Here is a 19,189-nt window from a genome sequence, read left to right as displayed (position 1 = left end):
CTGCAGCAAGTGAAACACCATCTCAACTCAAATAATCCTGATGTACAACCGATTAAGAACCATTACTGGTAAAGTGGATCAGAGGGCGGGCTCTGAAGCCACACTACCTGCACCTTAATAGCCATGTGACTATGGAGAAATTACTGAACTGCTCTCTCTCCTAATCTGTGATGTTGCAGGGACTAAATGAATTAATAAATGTAAAGCTCTTAGAACAGTGCTTGGCTCCTGGTAAGAGTTAAATGAATGCTCTTATTATTGTTATTATAGTTATTATGAGTCATTTGTAATCACAGGCTTAGGACTTTCAAATTTAAGTCACTTCCTTTTATTTAATTTTGGTAATTTCAGAGTAGTTGAAATGTTGATGTTTCAATGTTCTTATTAAAATAAAATGTTCCTCTTCTACTCAAATAATGCAGGAACTCTCATTCATTGTTGGTGGGGAATGTCACTTTGGGGTATACTCATTTTGGAAAATGGCTTGGCAGTTTTTTTTAAATGTTAAATATGATGTTTACTTAATAGGAATATTCCAGAGTCAGTTTCTTAGTTTTGACAAATGTACCATGGAATTCCTTTTTTTTTTTTTTTGAGACAGAGTCTCCCTCTGTCATCCAGGCTAGAGTGCAGTGGCTCGATCTCTGCTCACTGCAACCTCTGCCTCCTGGGTACAAGCGATTCTCCTGCCTCAGCCTCCTGAGTAGCTGGGATTACAGGTGCGCACCGCCACACCCGGCTAATTTTTTTTTGTATTTTCAGTAGAGATGGGGTTTCAGCATGTTGGTCCAGCTGGTCTCAAACTCCTGACCTCGTGATCCACCCACCTCGGCCTCCCAAAGTGCTGGGATTACAGGCATGAGCCACCATGCCTGGCCTGTACCATGGAATTCTAAGATGTTAACAACAGGACAAACTGGGTAAGGGGTACACCAGTATGACCCATACTATGTTTATAACTTTTCTAAAAATATAAAATTGTTCCAAAATAAAAAAAGTTATTAAAAAATAATTTTTAGTTTGGGTGTGGTGGCTCACGCCTGTAATCCCAGCACTTTGGGAGGCCGAAGTGGGTGGATCACCTGAGGTGAGGAGTTTGAGACCAACCTGACCAACATGGAGAAACCCCGTCTCTACTAAAACTACAAAAATTAGCTGGGCATGGTGGCGCATGCCTGTAATCCCGGCTACCCGGGAGGCTGAGGCAGAAGAATCTCTTGAACCCAGGAGGCGGAGGTTGCAGTGCGCTGAGATGGTGCCACTGACTCCAGCCTGAGCGACAAGAGCGAAAATCCATCTCAAAAAAAAAAAATTTTTAATTAAAGAAACAGGACTTCTACTTTCAGTCAGGATGAATAACAGCAATGGAGTAAATGGGATTTGCCCAACTGTTCTAAACAACAAGAAAAACAGATGAAATACAGTCACGTGCCACTTAATGACTGGGATATGTTCTAAGAAATGTGTCGTTAGGTGATTTCCTTGTTGTGCAAACATCATAGGGTGTTCTTACACAAACCTAGATGGTATAGCCTACCACACACCTAGGTTACAAGGTGTAGTTGCTCTTAGGCTACAAATCTGGACAGTACTTTATTGTATTGAATACTGTAGACAACTGTAACACAATCGGACAACTGACACACGATGTATTTGTGTATCTAAACATATGTAAACATAGAAAAGGTACAGTAAAAACACAGTATTATAATCTTATGAGACCACCATTACATATGTGGCCTGTCATTGACATCATTATGCTGTGCATGACTGTACATGAAACAATTATTTTCAGATATTAACAAAGGCAACTAAGACTACATTCCCTAAGAGAAAGGAAGTAAGCCACACAATCTCCCTAGCTTTCACCCTAGGGGCAAATTCTGGACTATAGAACAGGAAGGAAATCCCAAAGTATAGAAGTCTTACTGAGTTATGGAGACACATATCAGAGTTCAGAGAACCTGAGGCAACTGGAAGTTGTGGGGTAAAGGTCTGAAGAAGAGAGAGCTACTGCTACAAAAACAAAAACAAAAACAAAAACAAAACAAAACAAAACAAAACACCTCCAAAAATTTACATAAGGAATCCCTTGGCCTCAGTCATAGCTGAATTCTAGAACAAACACAAATAAGAAAAACTCTAGCAGGATACAGTGGGTCATGGGTCATACCTGTAACCCTAGCTACTTGGGAGGCTGAAGCAGGAGGATCACTTGAGGACAAGAATTCAAGACCAGCCTGAGCAATATAATGAGACCCCCATCTCAAAAAATAATAGAAGAAAAATAAAAGGTACTCCACGCAAAAAGCAGCTGAAAATCAATCAGCTGAACAGTCTGCAAAGCTCACACAGGATTGAGAGACATTCAAGTTCTGAGCAAGTGTGCCAAATCCTTGTTGATCATTTGAGGTATTCAAGAGAGATCCTGGAAAGCTCATGCTTTAGTAATAGGGCTAACCTAACCACCTATCCTAACAAAGTATAAAAATAAGCCATAAAAGGATCAAAATAAACTGCAAATAGCTGCATGCCAGAAAAAAGGGACACAATAAAATTTAGACTCTCAAAAATGCAAACTTTATAAGGTCCATCCAATCAAAAAGTATTAGACATGCCAAGAATCAGGAAAATATGACCCATAACCAGGAGAAAAATCAGTCAGTACAAATAGAACCAGTATGACACAGATGACAGAATTAGCAAACAGGACATTAAAATAGCTACAATAACTATATTCAGCTATTTAAATGAAAATATGAACATTATAAGAACTGTAAGATATAAAGAAAAATAAACAGAACTTCCAAATATCATAAATACAGTAACAGGCTGGGCACAGTGGCTCACTCCCATAATCCCAGAGCTTTGGGAGGCTGAGGCAGGAGGATCACTTGAGCCCAGGAGTTTGATGTTACAGTGAGCCATGATTGCATCACAACACTTCAGTGTAACTCCTGGGTGACAATGTAAGACCCTGTCTCAAAAACACACACAGAAAGCCAGCCTGTGCAACACAGCAAATCCCCATGTCTATGAAAAAATTTAAAATTTAGCTGGGCATGGTGGTGCATGCCTGTACTTCTAGCTACTTGGGAAGCTGAGATGGGAGGATCCCTTCAGCCCAGGAGTTCAAGGCTGCAATGAGCTAGGATATAGCCACTGCACTCCAGCCTGGGCGACAGAGCAAGACCCTGTCCCTTAAAATACAGTAACCAAAGAGAAAACTTCACTGAGTGGGATTAGTATAGTACATTAGACACTAAAGAAGAAAATATTACTGACTTTTAACACAGAACATACAATTTGTCCAAACTGAAGCACATAGGGAATAAAAGTCTGAAAAGGAAATGAAAAGTCTTAGTGACTACGAGACAGTATTAAACAGTCTAACAAACACGTAAGAGTTCCACAAGCAGGGGCCAGGAACAGGGTATATAAATAAATATCTGAAAAAACAATGTCAAAAGTTTTCCAAATTTGATAAAAACTGTTAAGACACAACCCCAAGAAGCCCCATGAACCTCAAAGGTAAGAAAGAAGAAAACTACAACAAGATATACCTAAATCAAACCCTTAAAATTAGTGTAAAAAATGAAAACCCTTCAAAGTAGCCCAAGGGAGAAAAAGACACATACACACAAAGGAACAAATATAACAACTGTAGATGTTTCTTCAGAAACCATGCACGCCAGGGAATAATGAATATCATGAACGTGCTGATAACAAAAAAAAAAAATGGTCACTAAGAATTCTAATCCCAGAAAAAAATTTTAAAAATATAGGTGATAAATGTAGAATAAAAAACTGTAAGACTTTGGGGTGGGGGCGGGGAAAAGAGAAAGTCTTTGGGACCTAGGGCTAGACAGAGAGTTTTTAGACTTGCCATCAAAAGCAGGACACATCAAAGCAAAAAATGATAAACTGGACCTCATCAAAATGTAAAACTTTTGCTCTGCAAAAGAACATAGAGGATGAAAACACAAGCTATACACTGGGAGAGAATATTTGTAAACAACATATAGAACAGAAAACTAGTTTACAAAGAACTCTTAAAACTCAGAAATTAAAAAAAATACAATCAGAAGATGAGCAATAGACATGGACAGGCATTTCACCAAAAAAAGATGCCAATGACAAATAAGTATACAAAAGGATGTTCAATATCATTAGTCATTCTAGAAATACAAATGGAAATTCCAATGTCATAAAAACCACATATCTATCCAAATGACTAAAATAACAAAGACAACACCAAATGCTGGTAAGATGTGCAGACGCTGGAACAATCACACATTGCCAGGGGAAATGTAAAATGGGACAGCTAATCTGGTAAACCGGCAGTTTTTTACAAAACTAAAAATTTTGAGCAACAGTGGTAGAGTAAGAACCTCCAAAAATTCTCTTCCATAAAAACAATGAGAAACTGTCAGAAATGTCCAAATGCTACATATTGAGAACTCCGGAAATGAACCTAAGGCTCACCGTAATACAGGGAGAATTTATTCAAGAAAAAAATGACTGAACGTCAGTAAGAACGGTGGGTTGTAGGCTTCATGGTATTTTCGCTTGCTCTAGTCCTAACCCCACTCTCCTGCTCTGCAGAAGCCTGAAAAACCAACAGTTCACAATCAAAGAGAAAAGCAGTAGCAAGGGGGTAGGACCACGTTAGAGTGCCTTCAAAGCTTCCTTCTCAGAGAACTGTCAAAGATTTGTCTCAAGGTTCCCTGGAAGACCCAGTTGCAAGGCTGTCTTTATTCCGTCTGAGTAGCAGATTGCCCAGGGCAAAAACCACTGTAAACTGAAACAAATTACAGGCAATTGTTTAACTTCACAGCTGCTTGAAACAGTTGTAACAAACAACTGACAAACCACAAACTGTAAAAGGAAAAGCTTTCAAAATGTGGAAACCACACAAATGTCTATCAACTGATGAACAGATAAACAAAAAGTCATGTATCTATTCAATGGAATATTATTCAGCCATAAAAAGGAATTAATTCTGATACCTGCTACAACATGAATAAACCTTGAAAACATTATGCTATGTTAATGCAGCCAGATACAAAAGGTCACATATTGTCTCATTCCACTAATATAAAACATCCAGAAAAAGGTGTATCCATAGAGACAGAAAGTACATTAGTGATTACCAGGGATTGTGGGAAAGTGTATACTCTCTCCTGCTCTTTGGCTTGCTTGCTCTGATGGAAGACAGTTGCTATGTTGTGAACTATCCTACAGAAAGGCCAAATGGCAAGGAAATGAGGGAAGTGCTCTAGCCAACATCAAGCAAGAAATGGAGTCCTTCAGTTCAACAGCCTACAAGGAATTGAACCTGACAACAACCACGTGAATAGAGGAAGATCCTTCTTCAGTTAAATCTTCAGATGAGACTGCAGTCCTGGCCAACAACCTTGACTGCAGCTTCGTAAGAGACCTGGAGGCAAAGGCACCCAGCTAAGTCAGGCACAGATTCTGGGGCCTCAGAAAATACAAGACATTGAATGTTTATTCTTTTAAATCACTACATTTGGGGGTAAGTTGTTAAGCAGCAATAGATAATTAAAAAGGTGAATATTTGCTTAACACTATAGACTACACACACTTTAACTGTAAAGCCAGCATCTTTCTTAATGGGGAAACCCTAGAGGCATTCCCAGCAAGGTCAGAAAGACGACAAGGGACCAGGCACAGTGGCTCACGCCTGTAATCCCAGCACTTTGGGAGGCCAAGGCAGGTGGATCACAAGGTCAGGAGTTTGAAGCCAGCCTGGCCAAGATGGTGAAACCCCATCTCTACTAAAAATACAAAAATTAGCCAGGCGTGGTGGCAGATGCCTGTAATCCCAGCTACTAGGAGGCTGAGGCAGGAGAATTGCTTGAACCTGGGAGGCAGAGGTTGCAGTGAGCCAAGATTGTGCCACTGCACTCCAGCCTGGGTGACAAGAGTGAAATTCGGTCTTAAAAAAATTTTTTTTTAAAAAGAAAGAAGACAAGGATGTCCACTCTCTCCAGGACACTTTCACATTGTCTAGAGGAACTAGCCAACGCAATAAGACTAAAGAAAGTAATTAAAGGGATAACAGCTGGAAAAGAAGAAGTAACACTATCTGTATTTTCCAACATAAGAGTATACCTGGAAAACTCTATAGAGAATCTATCATGAAAACTAATTGAAACAATAAAGATTTCGGCAAGATACCAGGATATAAAGTTAACACGCAAAAATCAATATTGTTCATATATACAAAACACAACCAGTTAGAAGATATAACATGACAAAATTCATTTATGATATTAAAAAAGATTAAATACTTAGTAACAGACTTTAGAAATCTTCAAAACCTATTTTAAAGAAAACTATAAAGTACCTAAAGGATGCAAAAGTAGACTAAAAAGATGGACAGACATCTTTGTTCCTAGAAATACATACTTAAGTATTTAGAGACAAAGAAAAAGCCATGATGTGCATAACTCTCAAAAGCTTCAGAAAATAATAAATACACATATACATACATACAAAAGGATGAAAGCAAAAACTTGATAAAGCAAGTTTTGGGGTCAAACACCACAAAAAATGTTTAAATCAATCTAATCAAGAGGAAATAATACAGTAAATTCAGACATCTACTTTTAAAAGACATTATTTTTGAAAACTTGCATAATTTAAACATGAACTGTGTATTAAATTATATTGAATATTACTTTCCTTAGGTGTGATAATGACATTATGTCTGTAATTTACTTTCAAATCATTCAGCTTGGGGGAGGGGGCAGAGGGGTAGGAGACAGGTAGAAAAAGGAAAGAGAAAGCAAATGTTGCAAAGTGTCAAAATTGGTTAAATTTAGGTGAAGGGTTTACGGGTGTTCTTTCTATGTTTTCAACTTTCTTATTAGTTTGAAATTTTTTCAAAATGAAAGGATGGGACAAAGGAAATGACAGAAAAGATGGGAGTATAAGGCTAGCTTTCCTTCGTTGACCTCTTGAAAATCGTGCCAAATAACAAAGAGTACAAGAAATAGCAATGCAAACCCTCCTGCAAACATTAAGAGGTAGCTAAGGAGAGAGAGAAATATAAGATATCTACATTTGTCTTCCTTAGTGTTAAGTTAACAGATAATTAACACTGGTGCATTAAAAAAACAAAGGTGTAAACATAGTATTTAGCATTTGAAGGTAATCATAAAAAGAACTAAAACAAATGAAGCGTGAAGGATGCAGGAAAAGAGACTTTTACTGTACATTTTAAACATTTTATACCAAGTATCACATGTAGTAGTAGTAACAACAATAATAGATTTTCCCAATTACACGGACTATCCAGAAAGATTCTGTGACAGAAGACACTATACCCAGAGAAAAGGCATTTCTCATCATCTTCACTACCTTGAAGTGAAATATTTAAAATATAATTTTAAATGGTTAAATACTTTGAAATACTATTGGGTTTAGTAGAACCACAGGTCTACCTACATGAGTACCATGATCATGATACCAAAAAATAACAAATTAATACATTAAGATGACATATCCTATTATTTCAAACAACTTAGAATTATTTTCATTCTTGTTTTTAAAAAATTTGAATAAACAGACTCACAGTTCCACAAGGTTTGGAAGCTTCTGAGCAAGGTTTTCTGGCTGAAAATTAAAAACTCAGAATTAAATTTTATTTTTGAAAAATGTCTAAACATTTCTAATTTGTTTAAATACAAAGTACTACCTTTTTGAGGTGTGTAAATTTTGAGAAAATGTGAAAATAATTAATCAGCAGGTCTGGGTTTTATTCTTACAGAGACCATACTACAATTTAAATTTATAAATTCGAACATTAAAAAACAATGTCCCTTAGAGCAGCGGTCCCCAACATTTTTGCCTCCAGGGACTGGTTTCATGGAAGACAAATTTTCCACAGACAAGGTTGTGGGGGTGGTTTGGGGATGATTCAAGCGCATTACATTTATTTTGCACTTTATTTCTATTATTATTACATTGTAATACATAATGAAATAATTATACAACTCACCATAATGAAGAATCAGTGGGAACCCTGAGCTTGTTTTCCTGCAACTAGACGGTCCCATCTGGGGGTGATGTGAGACTGTGACAGATCGTCAGGCACTAGATTCTCATAACAAGTGCACAACCTAGATCCCTCACATGTGCAGTTCTCAATAGGGTTTGTGCTATGAGAATCTAATGCTGCTGCTGATGGGACAGGAGGTGGCATTCAAGCGGTAATGCAAGTCACAAGGAGTGGCTATAAATACAGATGAAGCTTCGCTTGCTTGCCTGCCACTCACCTCCTGCTGTGTAGCCCCGTTCCTAACAGGTACCAGGTCTGTGGCCCAGGGATTGGGGACCCCTGCCTTAGAGAAACCACAAACCTTATAATCCATGGTCATGGAAGAAATAAAAATGTGCTTCACAGACACAGAGAGAGGGAAGAACCAGAAACTGGAATGATGTAACTGGAAGCTGAGGAACACCGAAGGTTGCTGGCCACTCCCAGCAAGGAGAAACGCAAAGAGCACGTGCTCCCTCAGAGCCCTGAGAAGGAACCAATCCAAATCACACCTTGATTGTGGACTCCCTGCCTCAAGAACTGTCAGAGAATACATTTTTGTTGTTTTAAGTTACCCAGTTTTTGATAATTTGTCACGGCAGCCCTGAAAAACTAATATATCCTCCAAATTCCCAAATCATGCTCCTCAAGAGAAAGTAAGGGAAATCTGCAGGGCCCCCAGGTACAAGACCTGACTAAGCTCCAAATGAACAGGGGAAGCTGGAGCTCATGTGGTCCAAGGGAGTGTCAGACCTGGCCACAGGTCCAGACATCAGAGTAGAGGGCCAGGAAATTGGCCATTGGCAGGAGAGAGAAAGGCAGACAAACCTAGGTCCTTTACCCAGAAAACGTCAGAGCCCTGAAAGGGCTGGCCTTTCCATGAAAAGAATCCTAGAACAAAAGTCTACTCACAGGTTGAAAGCAGGCTTCTCTCTGCTGGAGGTACTGGGTAGCGGAGAAAGCCTCCTGTAAATAACTGAAAGCCAGTCTGCATATGCACACACACAAGTATATAGGCATATATATACATATAATCTCTCTCTCTCTCTGTCTCACACACACACACACACACACACACACACACACACAGGGGGTTCAAATTTACACATACGAAAAGAAAGAGTCGAAAGGCTGAAGGAGCACACTGAGTCAAAACTAATTTTTTTTTCATTACATTCAAGCTACTATAGGGTAAACTGTGTATCAATAATAATGAATCAGGAATGGCTTTTTAGAAGACATTAGGTCTGACCCGAGTTCCAAAAGACATAAATTATAAGAGGATGACACGGAATGGAGAGGAGAGTAGTTCTGTATAGCTTTCTAAGCACAAGAAGCAACATATGAAAAGCCAAAAGAGAACAAGTACAATTGGGAAACTGCAAATACAATCCATTCGGCTATCTACATAACAGCACTCCTGAAGAAATCTTACATTTTCAAAAATCCTGTTAGAAAAACAATCACGTCAATAGAAAAACTAACGTGTTAGGTACTAGAAAGCTGACTATTTTAAATAACCAAGAAATTTTTCATAAACTTGAATTTTTAAAAATAAGCGTGTGTCTTTTATAATTGAAAAAATTAAAATTGAATTTTAAGATCTGCTGTGTGCAGCATAAGCTGTTATACAATTGATTAATCAATTATATACAATTTGAGATCTAAATACTCACTAAGACAAATGACATTAGTTTGGTATGTCTGGGCCATTAGGTATGAAGATGTAAGATTTTACAGAGAATGGCAAGGAACAGAACACTAAAGGCTTATATTTTATACTAAGGACTAGCTTTTAAAAAATCCTGAACACAATGGAAAATTACTGGTTTATTTTAAACCAGAAAATGTCATTATTAATGTCATACTGGCACACTGATGTATTTAAATACTTAGCAACAGTATCACAAACTGCTTATATATACATATCCTTCCCTTTTGTGATAACCAAGTATCACTGAATATGAATATTGTTATGAAGTCAAGGAAACATTTTTGAATACTCACTCTTGACAGTACCATTTGTATTTCATTTTCAAATGCTGAAAGCTGTGATCTTTTGCCCCATATTTCTATACTGATATATGCAACAAGATCCATCAAAACTAGTCATTTCTCAGATGTTCCTTGTGGATCCGTCTAAATCCCTGGAATGTTTTGTTTTTATTATCAGTATCTCCCTTGAGAATATACGCTTCCGTTTATGGGCATACATACAAAGCATCCTAGAAAAACCAGGGAACCAGTGGGTGGAGGGCCTTAATTATAGCTGTTCCTATAAAAAGGAAAGATTTGTCCAAAAAGAAATGCTGTTTGACTGTTAGACCTTCACCTAGTTTCATCTGCTAATACCAATACTATATCCAGCTAATTCACACACTCCACGGTCATTCTTTCTGGATGTCTACTTGGCTCCATCAAATAGCATTCTAATCTTTCCATGACAAACTAGTTAGTTCTTTTGAGCTGTAGCTCTACACACAATTAAGCACTGAAATAATGCTTCTGCTGCCAATAGAGCATCTCTATGTCTTTATTAACAAGTAGATACATTGTGTTTTTATTTAAAAATAAGCACATTCACTTTGAGAAAATTGCAGTTCATTAGAATAACGCCTTAAAACACACAGACACGGCCAGGCACGGTGGCTCACGCCTGTAATCTCAGCACTTTGGGAAGCCGAGGCGGGCAGATCACGAGGTCAGGAGATCAAGACCATCCTGTCTAACACGGTGAAACCCTGTCTCTACTAAAAAATACAAAAAATTAGCCGGGCGTGGTGGTGAGTGCCTGTAGTCCCAGCTACTCAGGAGGCTGAGGCAGGAGAATGGCCTGAACCCGGGAGGCGGAGCTTGCAGTGAGCCGAGATCGCGCCACTGCACTCCAGCCTGGGTGACAGAGTGAGACTCCGTCTCAAAAAACAAAAACAAACAAACAAAAAACACACCACACACTTAGGAATAGATGCCCAAAACTCCTGGCAAGTAATCAGCCCTTGCACAGGCTGTGACTGACACCTACTGGTGTTCCATAGTATCACTCTCTGTTTTCTAATGCAATATTTTTAGCAATGTAGCTGAGAAATGTTATACGTTTTAATTTTTATACTTCTATAATTTAGGTACAGCATGTAAGAGACTAGACAACTAGAAATTAATGTCAGAATTTTTGTTACTTTGTGGGTAACTAAGCTCTAATGTTGGATTACGGGAGCCACACAAACTAGTGTATCCTAATCCATAGGATTTACAAGCTATGAAGTTTTTTAATGTTTTTAAATTTAAAATCCTGATAAAAGCAATAGTCTTAAAGTGCTTCTCAAATCTATTATTACCTTCTTTTTTCACAATTTGAAACAGAAAAGTTTATCAGATAAACATAACATGTACTCAAATACCTCCTACTAAATTACCTAGAAATTGTTTCTCTAAATCAAGCCAAGGATTCTCTTCATTAAATCTCATTTACATTATTATCTAGCTAAACAACTTTTCTTTACAATAATGAAAAAGTAAACTTCAGCAAGCACAGTTAGTATAAAACTTACCCCAACTTCTGAATCAATGATGCTTTACCATATCCTTTTAGACTCCACTTAAATGGGAATGTTTTAAAATTTTTTAACTTGGAACAAATACGTCAAATATTTTGCAAACACCACCATGTTCAATAGTATTTTCTGGTGGGCACTGTGGATTACCTACTTTCTTTCCTTCTCTTTCCGAACACCTGCTAGGACTGCACATCTTTCATCAAGCTGGCCATGGCTAAGTGACTAGCTTGGTCAGTGAAATTAAGCCAAAGAGGAAGCCTTGACAAGATTGAGTGCAAAAGACCTCACCCCTTCCACAGTGACCACCAGACGGTGGACGTTTTGTCAGCTTCATTCCTGAGCAGAGGCTCCAGGCTCTGAGAGACTAGTACAGTGTAGACAAGAAATATGTGTGCTGTTACAAGCCACCAGGACTCAGGGTTTGGCAAAACCTGCTCCATCCTGGCTTCTAACAACACATTTCAAAGAAGTCACAGATTAAATGCATTTGGGTTGTTATACAAGCTATAAAAAGTAGAAGAAAGCAGAATGAATTTGGACCACTATCTCATACCATATACAAAAATTAACTCAAAATGGATCAACAACTTAAATTTAAGAGCTAAAACCACACTTCATAGAAGAAAACATAGGAGTAAATCTCCATAATCTTAGATTTGGCAATGAATTCATAGCTATTACATCAAAAGCATGAGCAGCAACAGAAAAAATAGATATACTGGCCAGGTGCAGTGGCTCAAGCCTGTAATCTCAACATTTTGGGAGGCCAAAGTGGGTGGATCATTTGAAGTCAAGAGTTCGAGACCAGCCTGACCAACATGGTCAAACCTCATCTCTACTAAAAATACAAAAAAATTAGCCGGGCGTGGTGGCATGCGCCTATAGTACCAGCTACTCTGGAGGCTGAGGCAAGAGAATCCCTTGAACCCAGGACAGGGAGGTTGCAGTGAGCTGAGATCACGCCACTGTACTCCAGCTTGGGCAACAGAGTGAGACTCCATCTCTAAATAAATAAATAAATCAAAGAAAAATAGGGCTGGATGCGGTGGCTCATGCCTGTAATCCCAGCACTTTGAGAGGCTGAGGCAAGTGGATCATGAGGTCAAGGGATGGAGACCATCCTGGCCAACATGGTGAAACCCCATGTCTACTAAAAATATAAAAATTAGCTGGGCATGGTGGCACACACCTGTAGTCCTAGCTATTTGGGAGGCTGAGGCAGGAGAATCGCTTGAACCCAGGAGGCAGAGGTTGCAGTGAGCCAAGATGGTGCCACTGCACTCCAGGCAATAGAGTGAGACTCAGCTCAAAAAAAAAAAAAATAGATACACTGGTTGTCATCAAAATGTAAAAACTTGTGTGTATTACAGGCCACTACAAGAAAATAAAAAACACAACCTACAGAATGGGAGAAAATACTTACAAATCATATATCTGGCAAAGGTCTAGCATCCAGACTGTAAAAAGAACCCTTGCAATTCAACCACAAAACAACAACTCAATTAAAAAATGGGCAAAGGATCTGAACAGACATTTCTCCCAAGAAGATATGCAAATGACCAACGAGCACATGTAAAGATGCTCAACATCATTAGCATTAGGGAAATGCAAATCAAAACTACAATAAGGTGACACTTCATACCCACTATGACAGCTGTAACACTAACAAAAAAAGAAAAGTAACAAGTGTTGGCAAGAATGTGGAGAAACTGGAGCCATTGTGCATTGCTGGCGGTAATGTAAAATGGCTCAGCCACTTTTTGGCGGCTCCTCAAAAGTTAAGCATAAAATTACCATATGACCCTGTAATTCCTCTTATTTATATACCCAAAAGAACTGAAAACAGGTCCTTCAACATGTCCATTCATGTTCATAGCAGCACTATTCACAATAGCTAAAAAGTGGAAATAGCCCAAATGTCCATTAGTAGATGAATGGGTAAACAAATGGTGGTATAGCCATACAATGGAATCCCTATGGAATCACACACACAAAAAAAGAAGTACTGATATATGCTAAAACTTGGATAAACCTTGGAAACATTTTGCTAAGTGAAAGAAGCCAGATACACAAAGTTTCATATTTTGTGATCCCATTTATATAAAATATCTAGAGTTAACCCAGAGAGAAAACAGATTGCTGGTTACCAGGGCTGGGTGTGGGAGCTGAGGGTGGGGGCGGGGCAATGGGGAGGAACTGCTTAATGGGTGAGGGGTTTTACTCTGGAGTGAACGAAATGTTTGGAACTAGACAGAGGTGGCTGCATCCACGGTGAATGTACTGAATCCTATTGTCATTTCAATAGGATTAATTTTATGTTATGTCAGTTTCACCCCAATAAATTAGTTTTTGTTTTTAAAAAGCTAATGAAGTCTTGGCACTGAAGGAATAAAAAGTACTTCATTCACAAACTACCACAACACACTTAACAAGCTTTTTAGTTGAATCAATAAGTTGATGTCATTGCTTCTGAGCAGGTACACGACATGAGTTAAATACCACGTGTCCAGATTTTTTAAAACTGTGGTAGACCTCTTTTCAACTTGTCCATTCCTTCTCCAGTATTTCCCTCCATTTTTATATATGTCATAGAGCAATATTTATCAACAGAGGAATCAGAAACCCTAGCAGGCTAATGGTACAGAATGAGGGAACCAGCATTCTTTCTTCTTCCCCAGTAGCATAAATGCCTTCAGGGTCCTAGTTACCATTACCTTTGTCTCTTGACTCACTTCATAATAATTACTCATTTTCCTTTGTTTCTCTCTCTGCCATGATGGAAACATTATCTGTGTTGTCCAATATGGCAGACACTAGCCACATGTGGCTATGAAGCACTTAAAATGTGGCTATGTGATGGAGGAACTGAATTTTTAATATTATTTTACTTTAATTTAAATGTTAAGGCCAGGCATGGTGGCTCATGCCTGTAATCCTAACACTTTGGGAGGCTGAGGGAGGTGGATTACCTGAGGTCAGGAGTTCAAGACCAGCCCGGCCAACATGGTGAAACCCGTCTCTACTAAAAACACAAAAATTAGCCAGGCGTGATGGCGGGTGCCTGTAATCCCAGCTACTCGGGAGGATGAGGCAGGAGAATCACTTGAACCTGAGAGGCAGAGGTTGCAGTGAGCTGAGTTCGTGCCACTGCACTCCAGCCTGGGTGAAAACTCTGTCTCCAAAAAAAAAAAAAGTTAATAGCACATGTGGCTGGTAAAGTGTGCAGAATTCATACCTTCATATTCACTACTGATTTTTCACTTAAACTCAGCTCTTTCAAATGTAAAACATGAAGAATAACTACTTAACTGTAAGAATGATAAAGGTTTTAGATTATTTTTCTTAGAAATAAATGAAAGTATTTGCTTAGCATTTGTAGAAATTAAAATTGTCATCTTAAGAAATGTAAATGAAAATATTTTAAGTATCTTCAAATCTGCAAATGTTTTCTGGCAAAAAATGTAAAACAAACATCAAGACTGATATTTTTAACTTAGCAAAAACTTACAGAAATTTCTGTTGTTTCAGCAAAAAAAAAAAAAAAAAAAAAAAACTTACAGAATGAGCTCAAAATAAAAAAAACTATACATCCAGTACATTTACAAAAATACAATGTTTCTGAATTTGATAGAAATTTGATTGCCAAGAAAAGATTTTTCAAAAGAAAAAACAGGCATTAAAAATTGCTGAAATGCCTCTTGAAGTGTTTATCTTAACAATATTTGTTAAAACTGAAAGTTATATAAATGTCGGAAACAAGGGTTGGAGGTTACAAGCATCAAGTGTCTTCTCCAGCTTTTTATTTTTAAAAAAACCTATTTAATAAACATGCCATAAGTATGATTTTATAAATGAAATTTTCAAAGCAATATAAAAATACACACAAAAATAGAATACCAAACACATTCCCATTAAGCCAGATCAATGATTTAAGATTACACCTAGCTTGAACAATTCTGTAAGTTTATGACATAACTGTTTGGTTCTGCGGGGGTGGGGTGGGGAGCATGTTCCAAGATCCGTGTACAAGTGCCTTACTTACATAACGTATGTATTTGTTGACTGATTCGATGGGACTAACAGTTAGGCACTGGTGTCTCACTTCTAGTACACAGGTGCCTCATTAAAGTGAATGCCTGAAAAATGAATTTAAACTTGTGGAAACATACATACACCAATGGTTTTGAGTCTTTTGCTTGCAAATAACACCCTTCGAGTACACAAGATAATGGTCTGTTCTAAGGAAAAGACCCCTAGCCCTGCCACCTCTTTCTAAACTGTCCCCCTCCTAACTCCCTAGGCAGAAACTACAAATTACAGGGTATATGCTAAGTCAGGTTCCCTACATTTCATTTAAAAAGCAAAGAATGATACATGTTTAAAAATATTTCTATTAAGCTAGACTTTTATTCACAGGAAAACTCAGACACAGACTTTACAAAAATTAACTGGGAAAATTCACTTAACATGCAGCACTTCATTTCTCCACAGTCAATAAACGTGGTTAAATTTTAACGACATGGTGGTGCTAGGCTAGGAAGAGGTTATCAATAAATATCTACAGAATTAAAATGAAGCAAAACTAACTGGACCACAAATTAGGAGACCTTATTTTTGCACTGAAAAGTGACTTTAGAACCAGCCATTATCCTCTTCTTAGTTTCCTCAAAAAGAAAAATTGTCTAAATTATAAATAAAGCTTCTAGCTTTAAAATCCTATGACTCCATAAATAGAGTTAAGTTATGGAACAGACGTTCATTTTCCTGAAAAATGAAAGTCATTATGACATGTGAGAGGCTTGAGTTTCTTAATTATTTGACAAGGAATCACCGTTTCACATTACTGACAAGGAATCAGTAACAATGACAGAAAAGCTTCTAAATCTGAAAATTCAACAGGAAAAGAAGCTGTTGTAACAAAACTTAATTTTCAGGCACATGTGTATTATGAAGACAGGATAAATGTGCAATGGCTGTTTTCCAGAACTGTACCACATTTACTTACAAACACTAAAACACTAACAGACCATTAGAATGCTTTACTATTTGATATACTCACATATTTCCACATAGTCAATTTAAGAAACAGAGATGCTTTTATACAGAGCTAGCTCAAGAACAGTGCAATCATGGCGATTATGGAGGCCCTGCACCCTAGCAGCAGTTCAAGCTGCAAGGATCTAACAGACTGGAGAAAAACAGGAAGTCCTTGCTCTGGAATTCAAAATGAACCAAACTAATAACAAAACTTAATTCCCGCTCCCGGTTTCTCCTACCGCACTTGGCTGTATGATGCTCTTTTAGGCCATCTCCTTAACTTACTGTTTTTCCCCTCAAGGTGTTCTGATCCTTATTTGATCCAGATCCTACTATTACCAAATTCAAGGAGGGGGTGGCGGATATAGTTGTGTGACTTTCCTAGCCATCAACCTCTCTCACCCTCACCTAACCACCGGCTAAGAGAGTCATCTATGTCAATATGGCATAAACATATGCATCGCTGTAAATCAAAATATTTAGACTAGCTGATTAGAAAGCTTGATAAAAACTTAGTGGTACTATATTCTAACCATCTTATTTTAACTGACTCCAAATTATAAAAATATTTACTGAAAGTAATATAAACCAAACTTACTAGTAGAGTTTTCCCTTTTCCTATAAACACTTAAGTAAGGCTGTTTCTTTCAGCCTCCACCCCTACCCTCATACTCTCCACCCATCTCCAACTATAATCACTATTCGGTTTGATGTATGTTTTATGACTTAGTTTACTTGTCTATAAAATAAGGATCATAATAGTGCCTACAGCATAGGATTGTCCTGAGGATTAAATAATACATGTCATTTGCTTAAAACTGTTTGAGCACTTGGTAAAGACTCAAACAGTGCTAGCTGCTATCATATTTTAACAAATCCATTATTGATGAATATCGAGGTTTTAACAATTTTTCATCATATTCAATTTTGTGATGAACATTCTTGTTCACCAGAATTTTCTATTGGGTAGATTCTTGCAAGTGAAAATGCCGATTCAAACACATATCCATGTAGTTTTGCTAGATATGGCCCAACAACTCAACAAAAACATTAATTTCCATTAGGAGTATGTGACAGTATCTTCTCCTAACTGTCTCCAACACTGGGTATTAATTATCCTTAACACTAGGTGTTAATTTTTTTTTTTTTTTTTTTTTTTAGACAAGGTTTCACTATGTTGCCCAGGCTGGTCTCAAACTCCTGGGCTCACACGATCCTCTCATCTCAGCCAAGTAGCTGGTATGCCTCGATGCCTGGCTAGGTGTTCATCTTTGCCAATCTGATAGGCAAAAATTAGTGTTTTATCACTTCTTCTAAAAGTTGAACATCTTTTTACGTGTTTTTGCTATCTGTATTCTTTTCTCATTTGCCTGTTCATATTTGAAGCAGAAAGTCAGGAATGTTTTTCTCCTGGGCTAATAGGAAAGAAAGAACATCTGTGCCTCATTTCCCAGCCCAATTCAGGAACATGAGTGACAGATCTCTCTTTCCTTCACTAAGTGGAATATAATTTTTAAGTTAAATTATCTCTTGTTGCATAGATTAACTGCTTAATCAGGATCCATCTGCTCCTGTTGCTTAGCTATAAGCCAAACTCCCCTCTTTCATTAAAATTTGGATACCTCTTTTTTGTCCATTCATATTTATAAAATAAAATTAGCAAGTAGTGAGAGCTCTATCAGTAGTTGGGCAAGTTACTCTTTCATTTCCTCAGGAAGGCCAACTGTTACCATTAAGAAAAGAAGTTGACAGATTCATTAAGTGATTTTGCTTCCAGGTTGAGATTTTATGTTTTCCTCCAAGTCTCTTGTGGCCTTTTTTCTTGTAAATAAAGGAACTGAGGTCCAAAGAGGTTAAGCCACAGGACTTTGATCTCTTACCTCTCTTACCTCTCAGTCCTGAGTTTTGCTACCAAACCATGAAACACCCGCTTCCTGGGACTGCAGCCCTGAAATGCTTCCACTACTAATTTCCTCCCTTGAGGAACTTTAGAGTTTTAGAAAGGACTGATGATTGTTGCTTCCACGCTATATTCCTTCTCCTTCTTACAAAGACCACAGGGACCGATGCAGGGAAGGTTGTAAGGCTCTACCTCAGCCCCCTCCACCTTGCACACTGAGACCGTGTCATCATCAGAAACTTCTCCATGACCACAGTCTTTCTCTGCCACCAAAATGTCCCGTACCCCAGATGGCTTACTCAGTCGTGCCCAATACAGCAGTTCGTCAACATCAATGGGCACTTTGGCCCACCTCCATTCTCCGTATTCACTCTTCCTTTATTTGTCTCCAATCCAACTCAGATTTCATGTTATATCACTCTCTTGGCCAAATCCTAAACCTCCTTAGTCTCTCTCTACTTGTACTGCATCCACCTGGCAAAAACCTAAATCTGTATGAATGCCACAGTCTACCTTCTCCATCCCTCAGACAGCTGAGTACAGCAAGAGAAAGTTCCCTAAACGAGCAGAAGGTTCCACCATAAGCTTAGTCACCAACTGCTTGCTAAATAACACCCAACAATTCTATCT

At 38.1% G+C, this 19,189-nt stretch overlaps 1 protein-coding gene across 7 annotated transcripts in view; it reads right to left on the bottom strand.

The window, feature by feature from the left end:
* The window catches only part of LRRC28 (leucine rich repeat containing 28), a 136,812-nt gene that overhangs the window by 103,463 nt on the left and 14,160 nt on the right, over positions 1–19,189 (bottom strand). For 4 of the 7 annotated variants that reach the window (XM_034939489.3, XM_003816769.4, XM_003816770.4 and 1 more), the window contains exon 3: positions 7,604–7,644. The exons of 2 other annotated variants lie outside the window; for them this stretch is intronic. In XM_034939489.3, the coding sequence (XP_034795380.1) occupies positions 7,604–7,644 (41 nt within the window). Of the gene's footprint in view, positions 1–7,603; positions 7,645–8,029; positions 8,206–19,189 lie in introns of those variants that run through there. One more of the 7 variants, XM_034939491.3, reaches the window with a different exon arrangement.

This window comes from Pan paniscus, chromosome 16 (genome assembly GCF_029289425.2).
Source record: "Pan paniscus chromosome 16, NHGRI_mPanPan1-v2.0_pri, whole genome shotgun sequence".
Lineage (NCBI taxonomy): Eukaryota > Metazoa > Chordata > Mammalia > Primates > Hominidae > Pan > Pan paniscus.
This window is presented reverse-complemented; position numbering and strand designations above follow the sequence as displayed.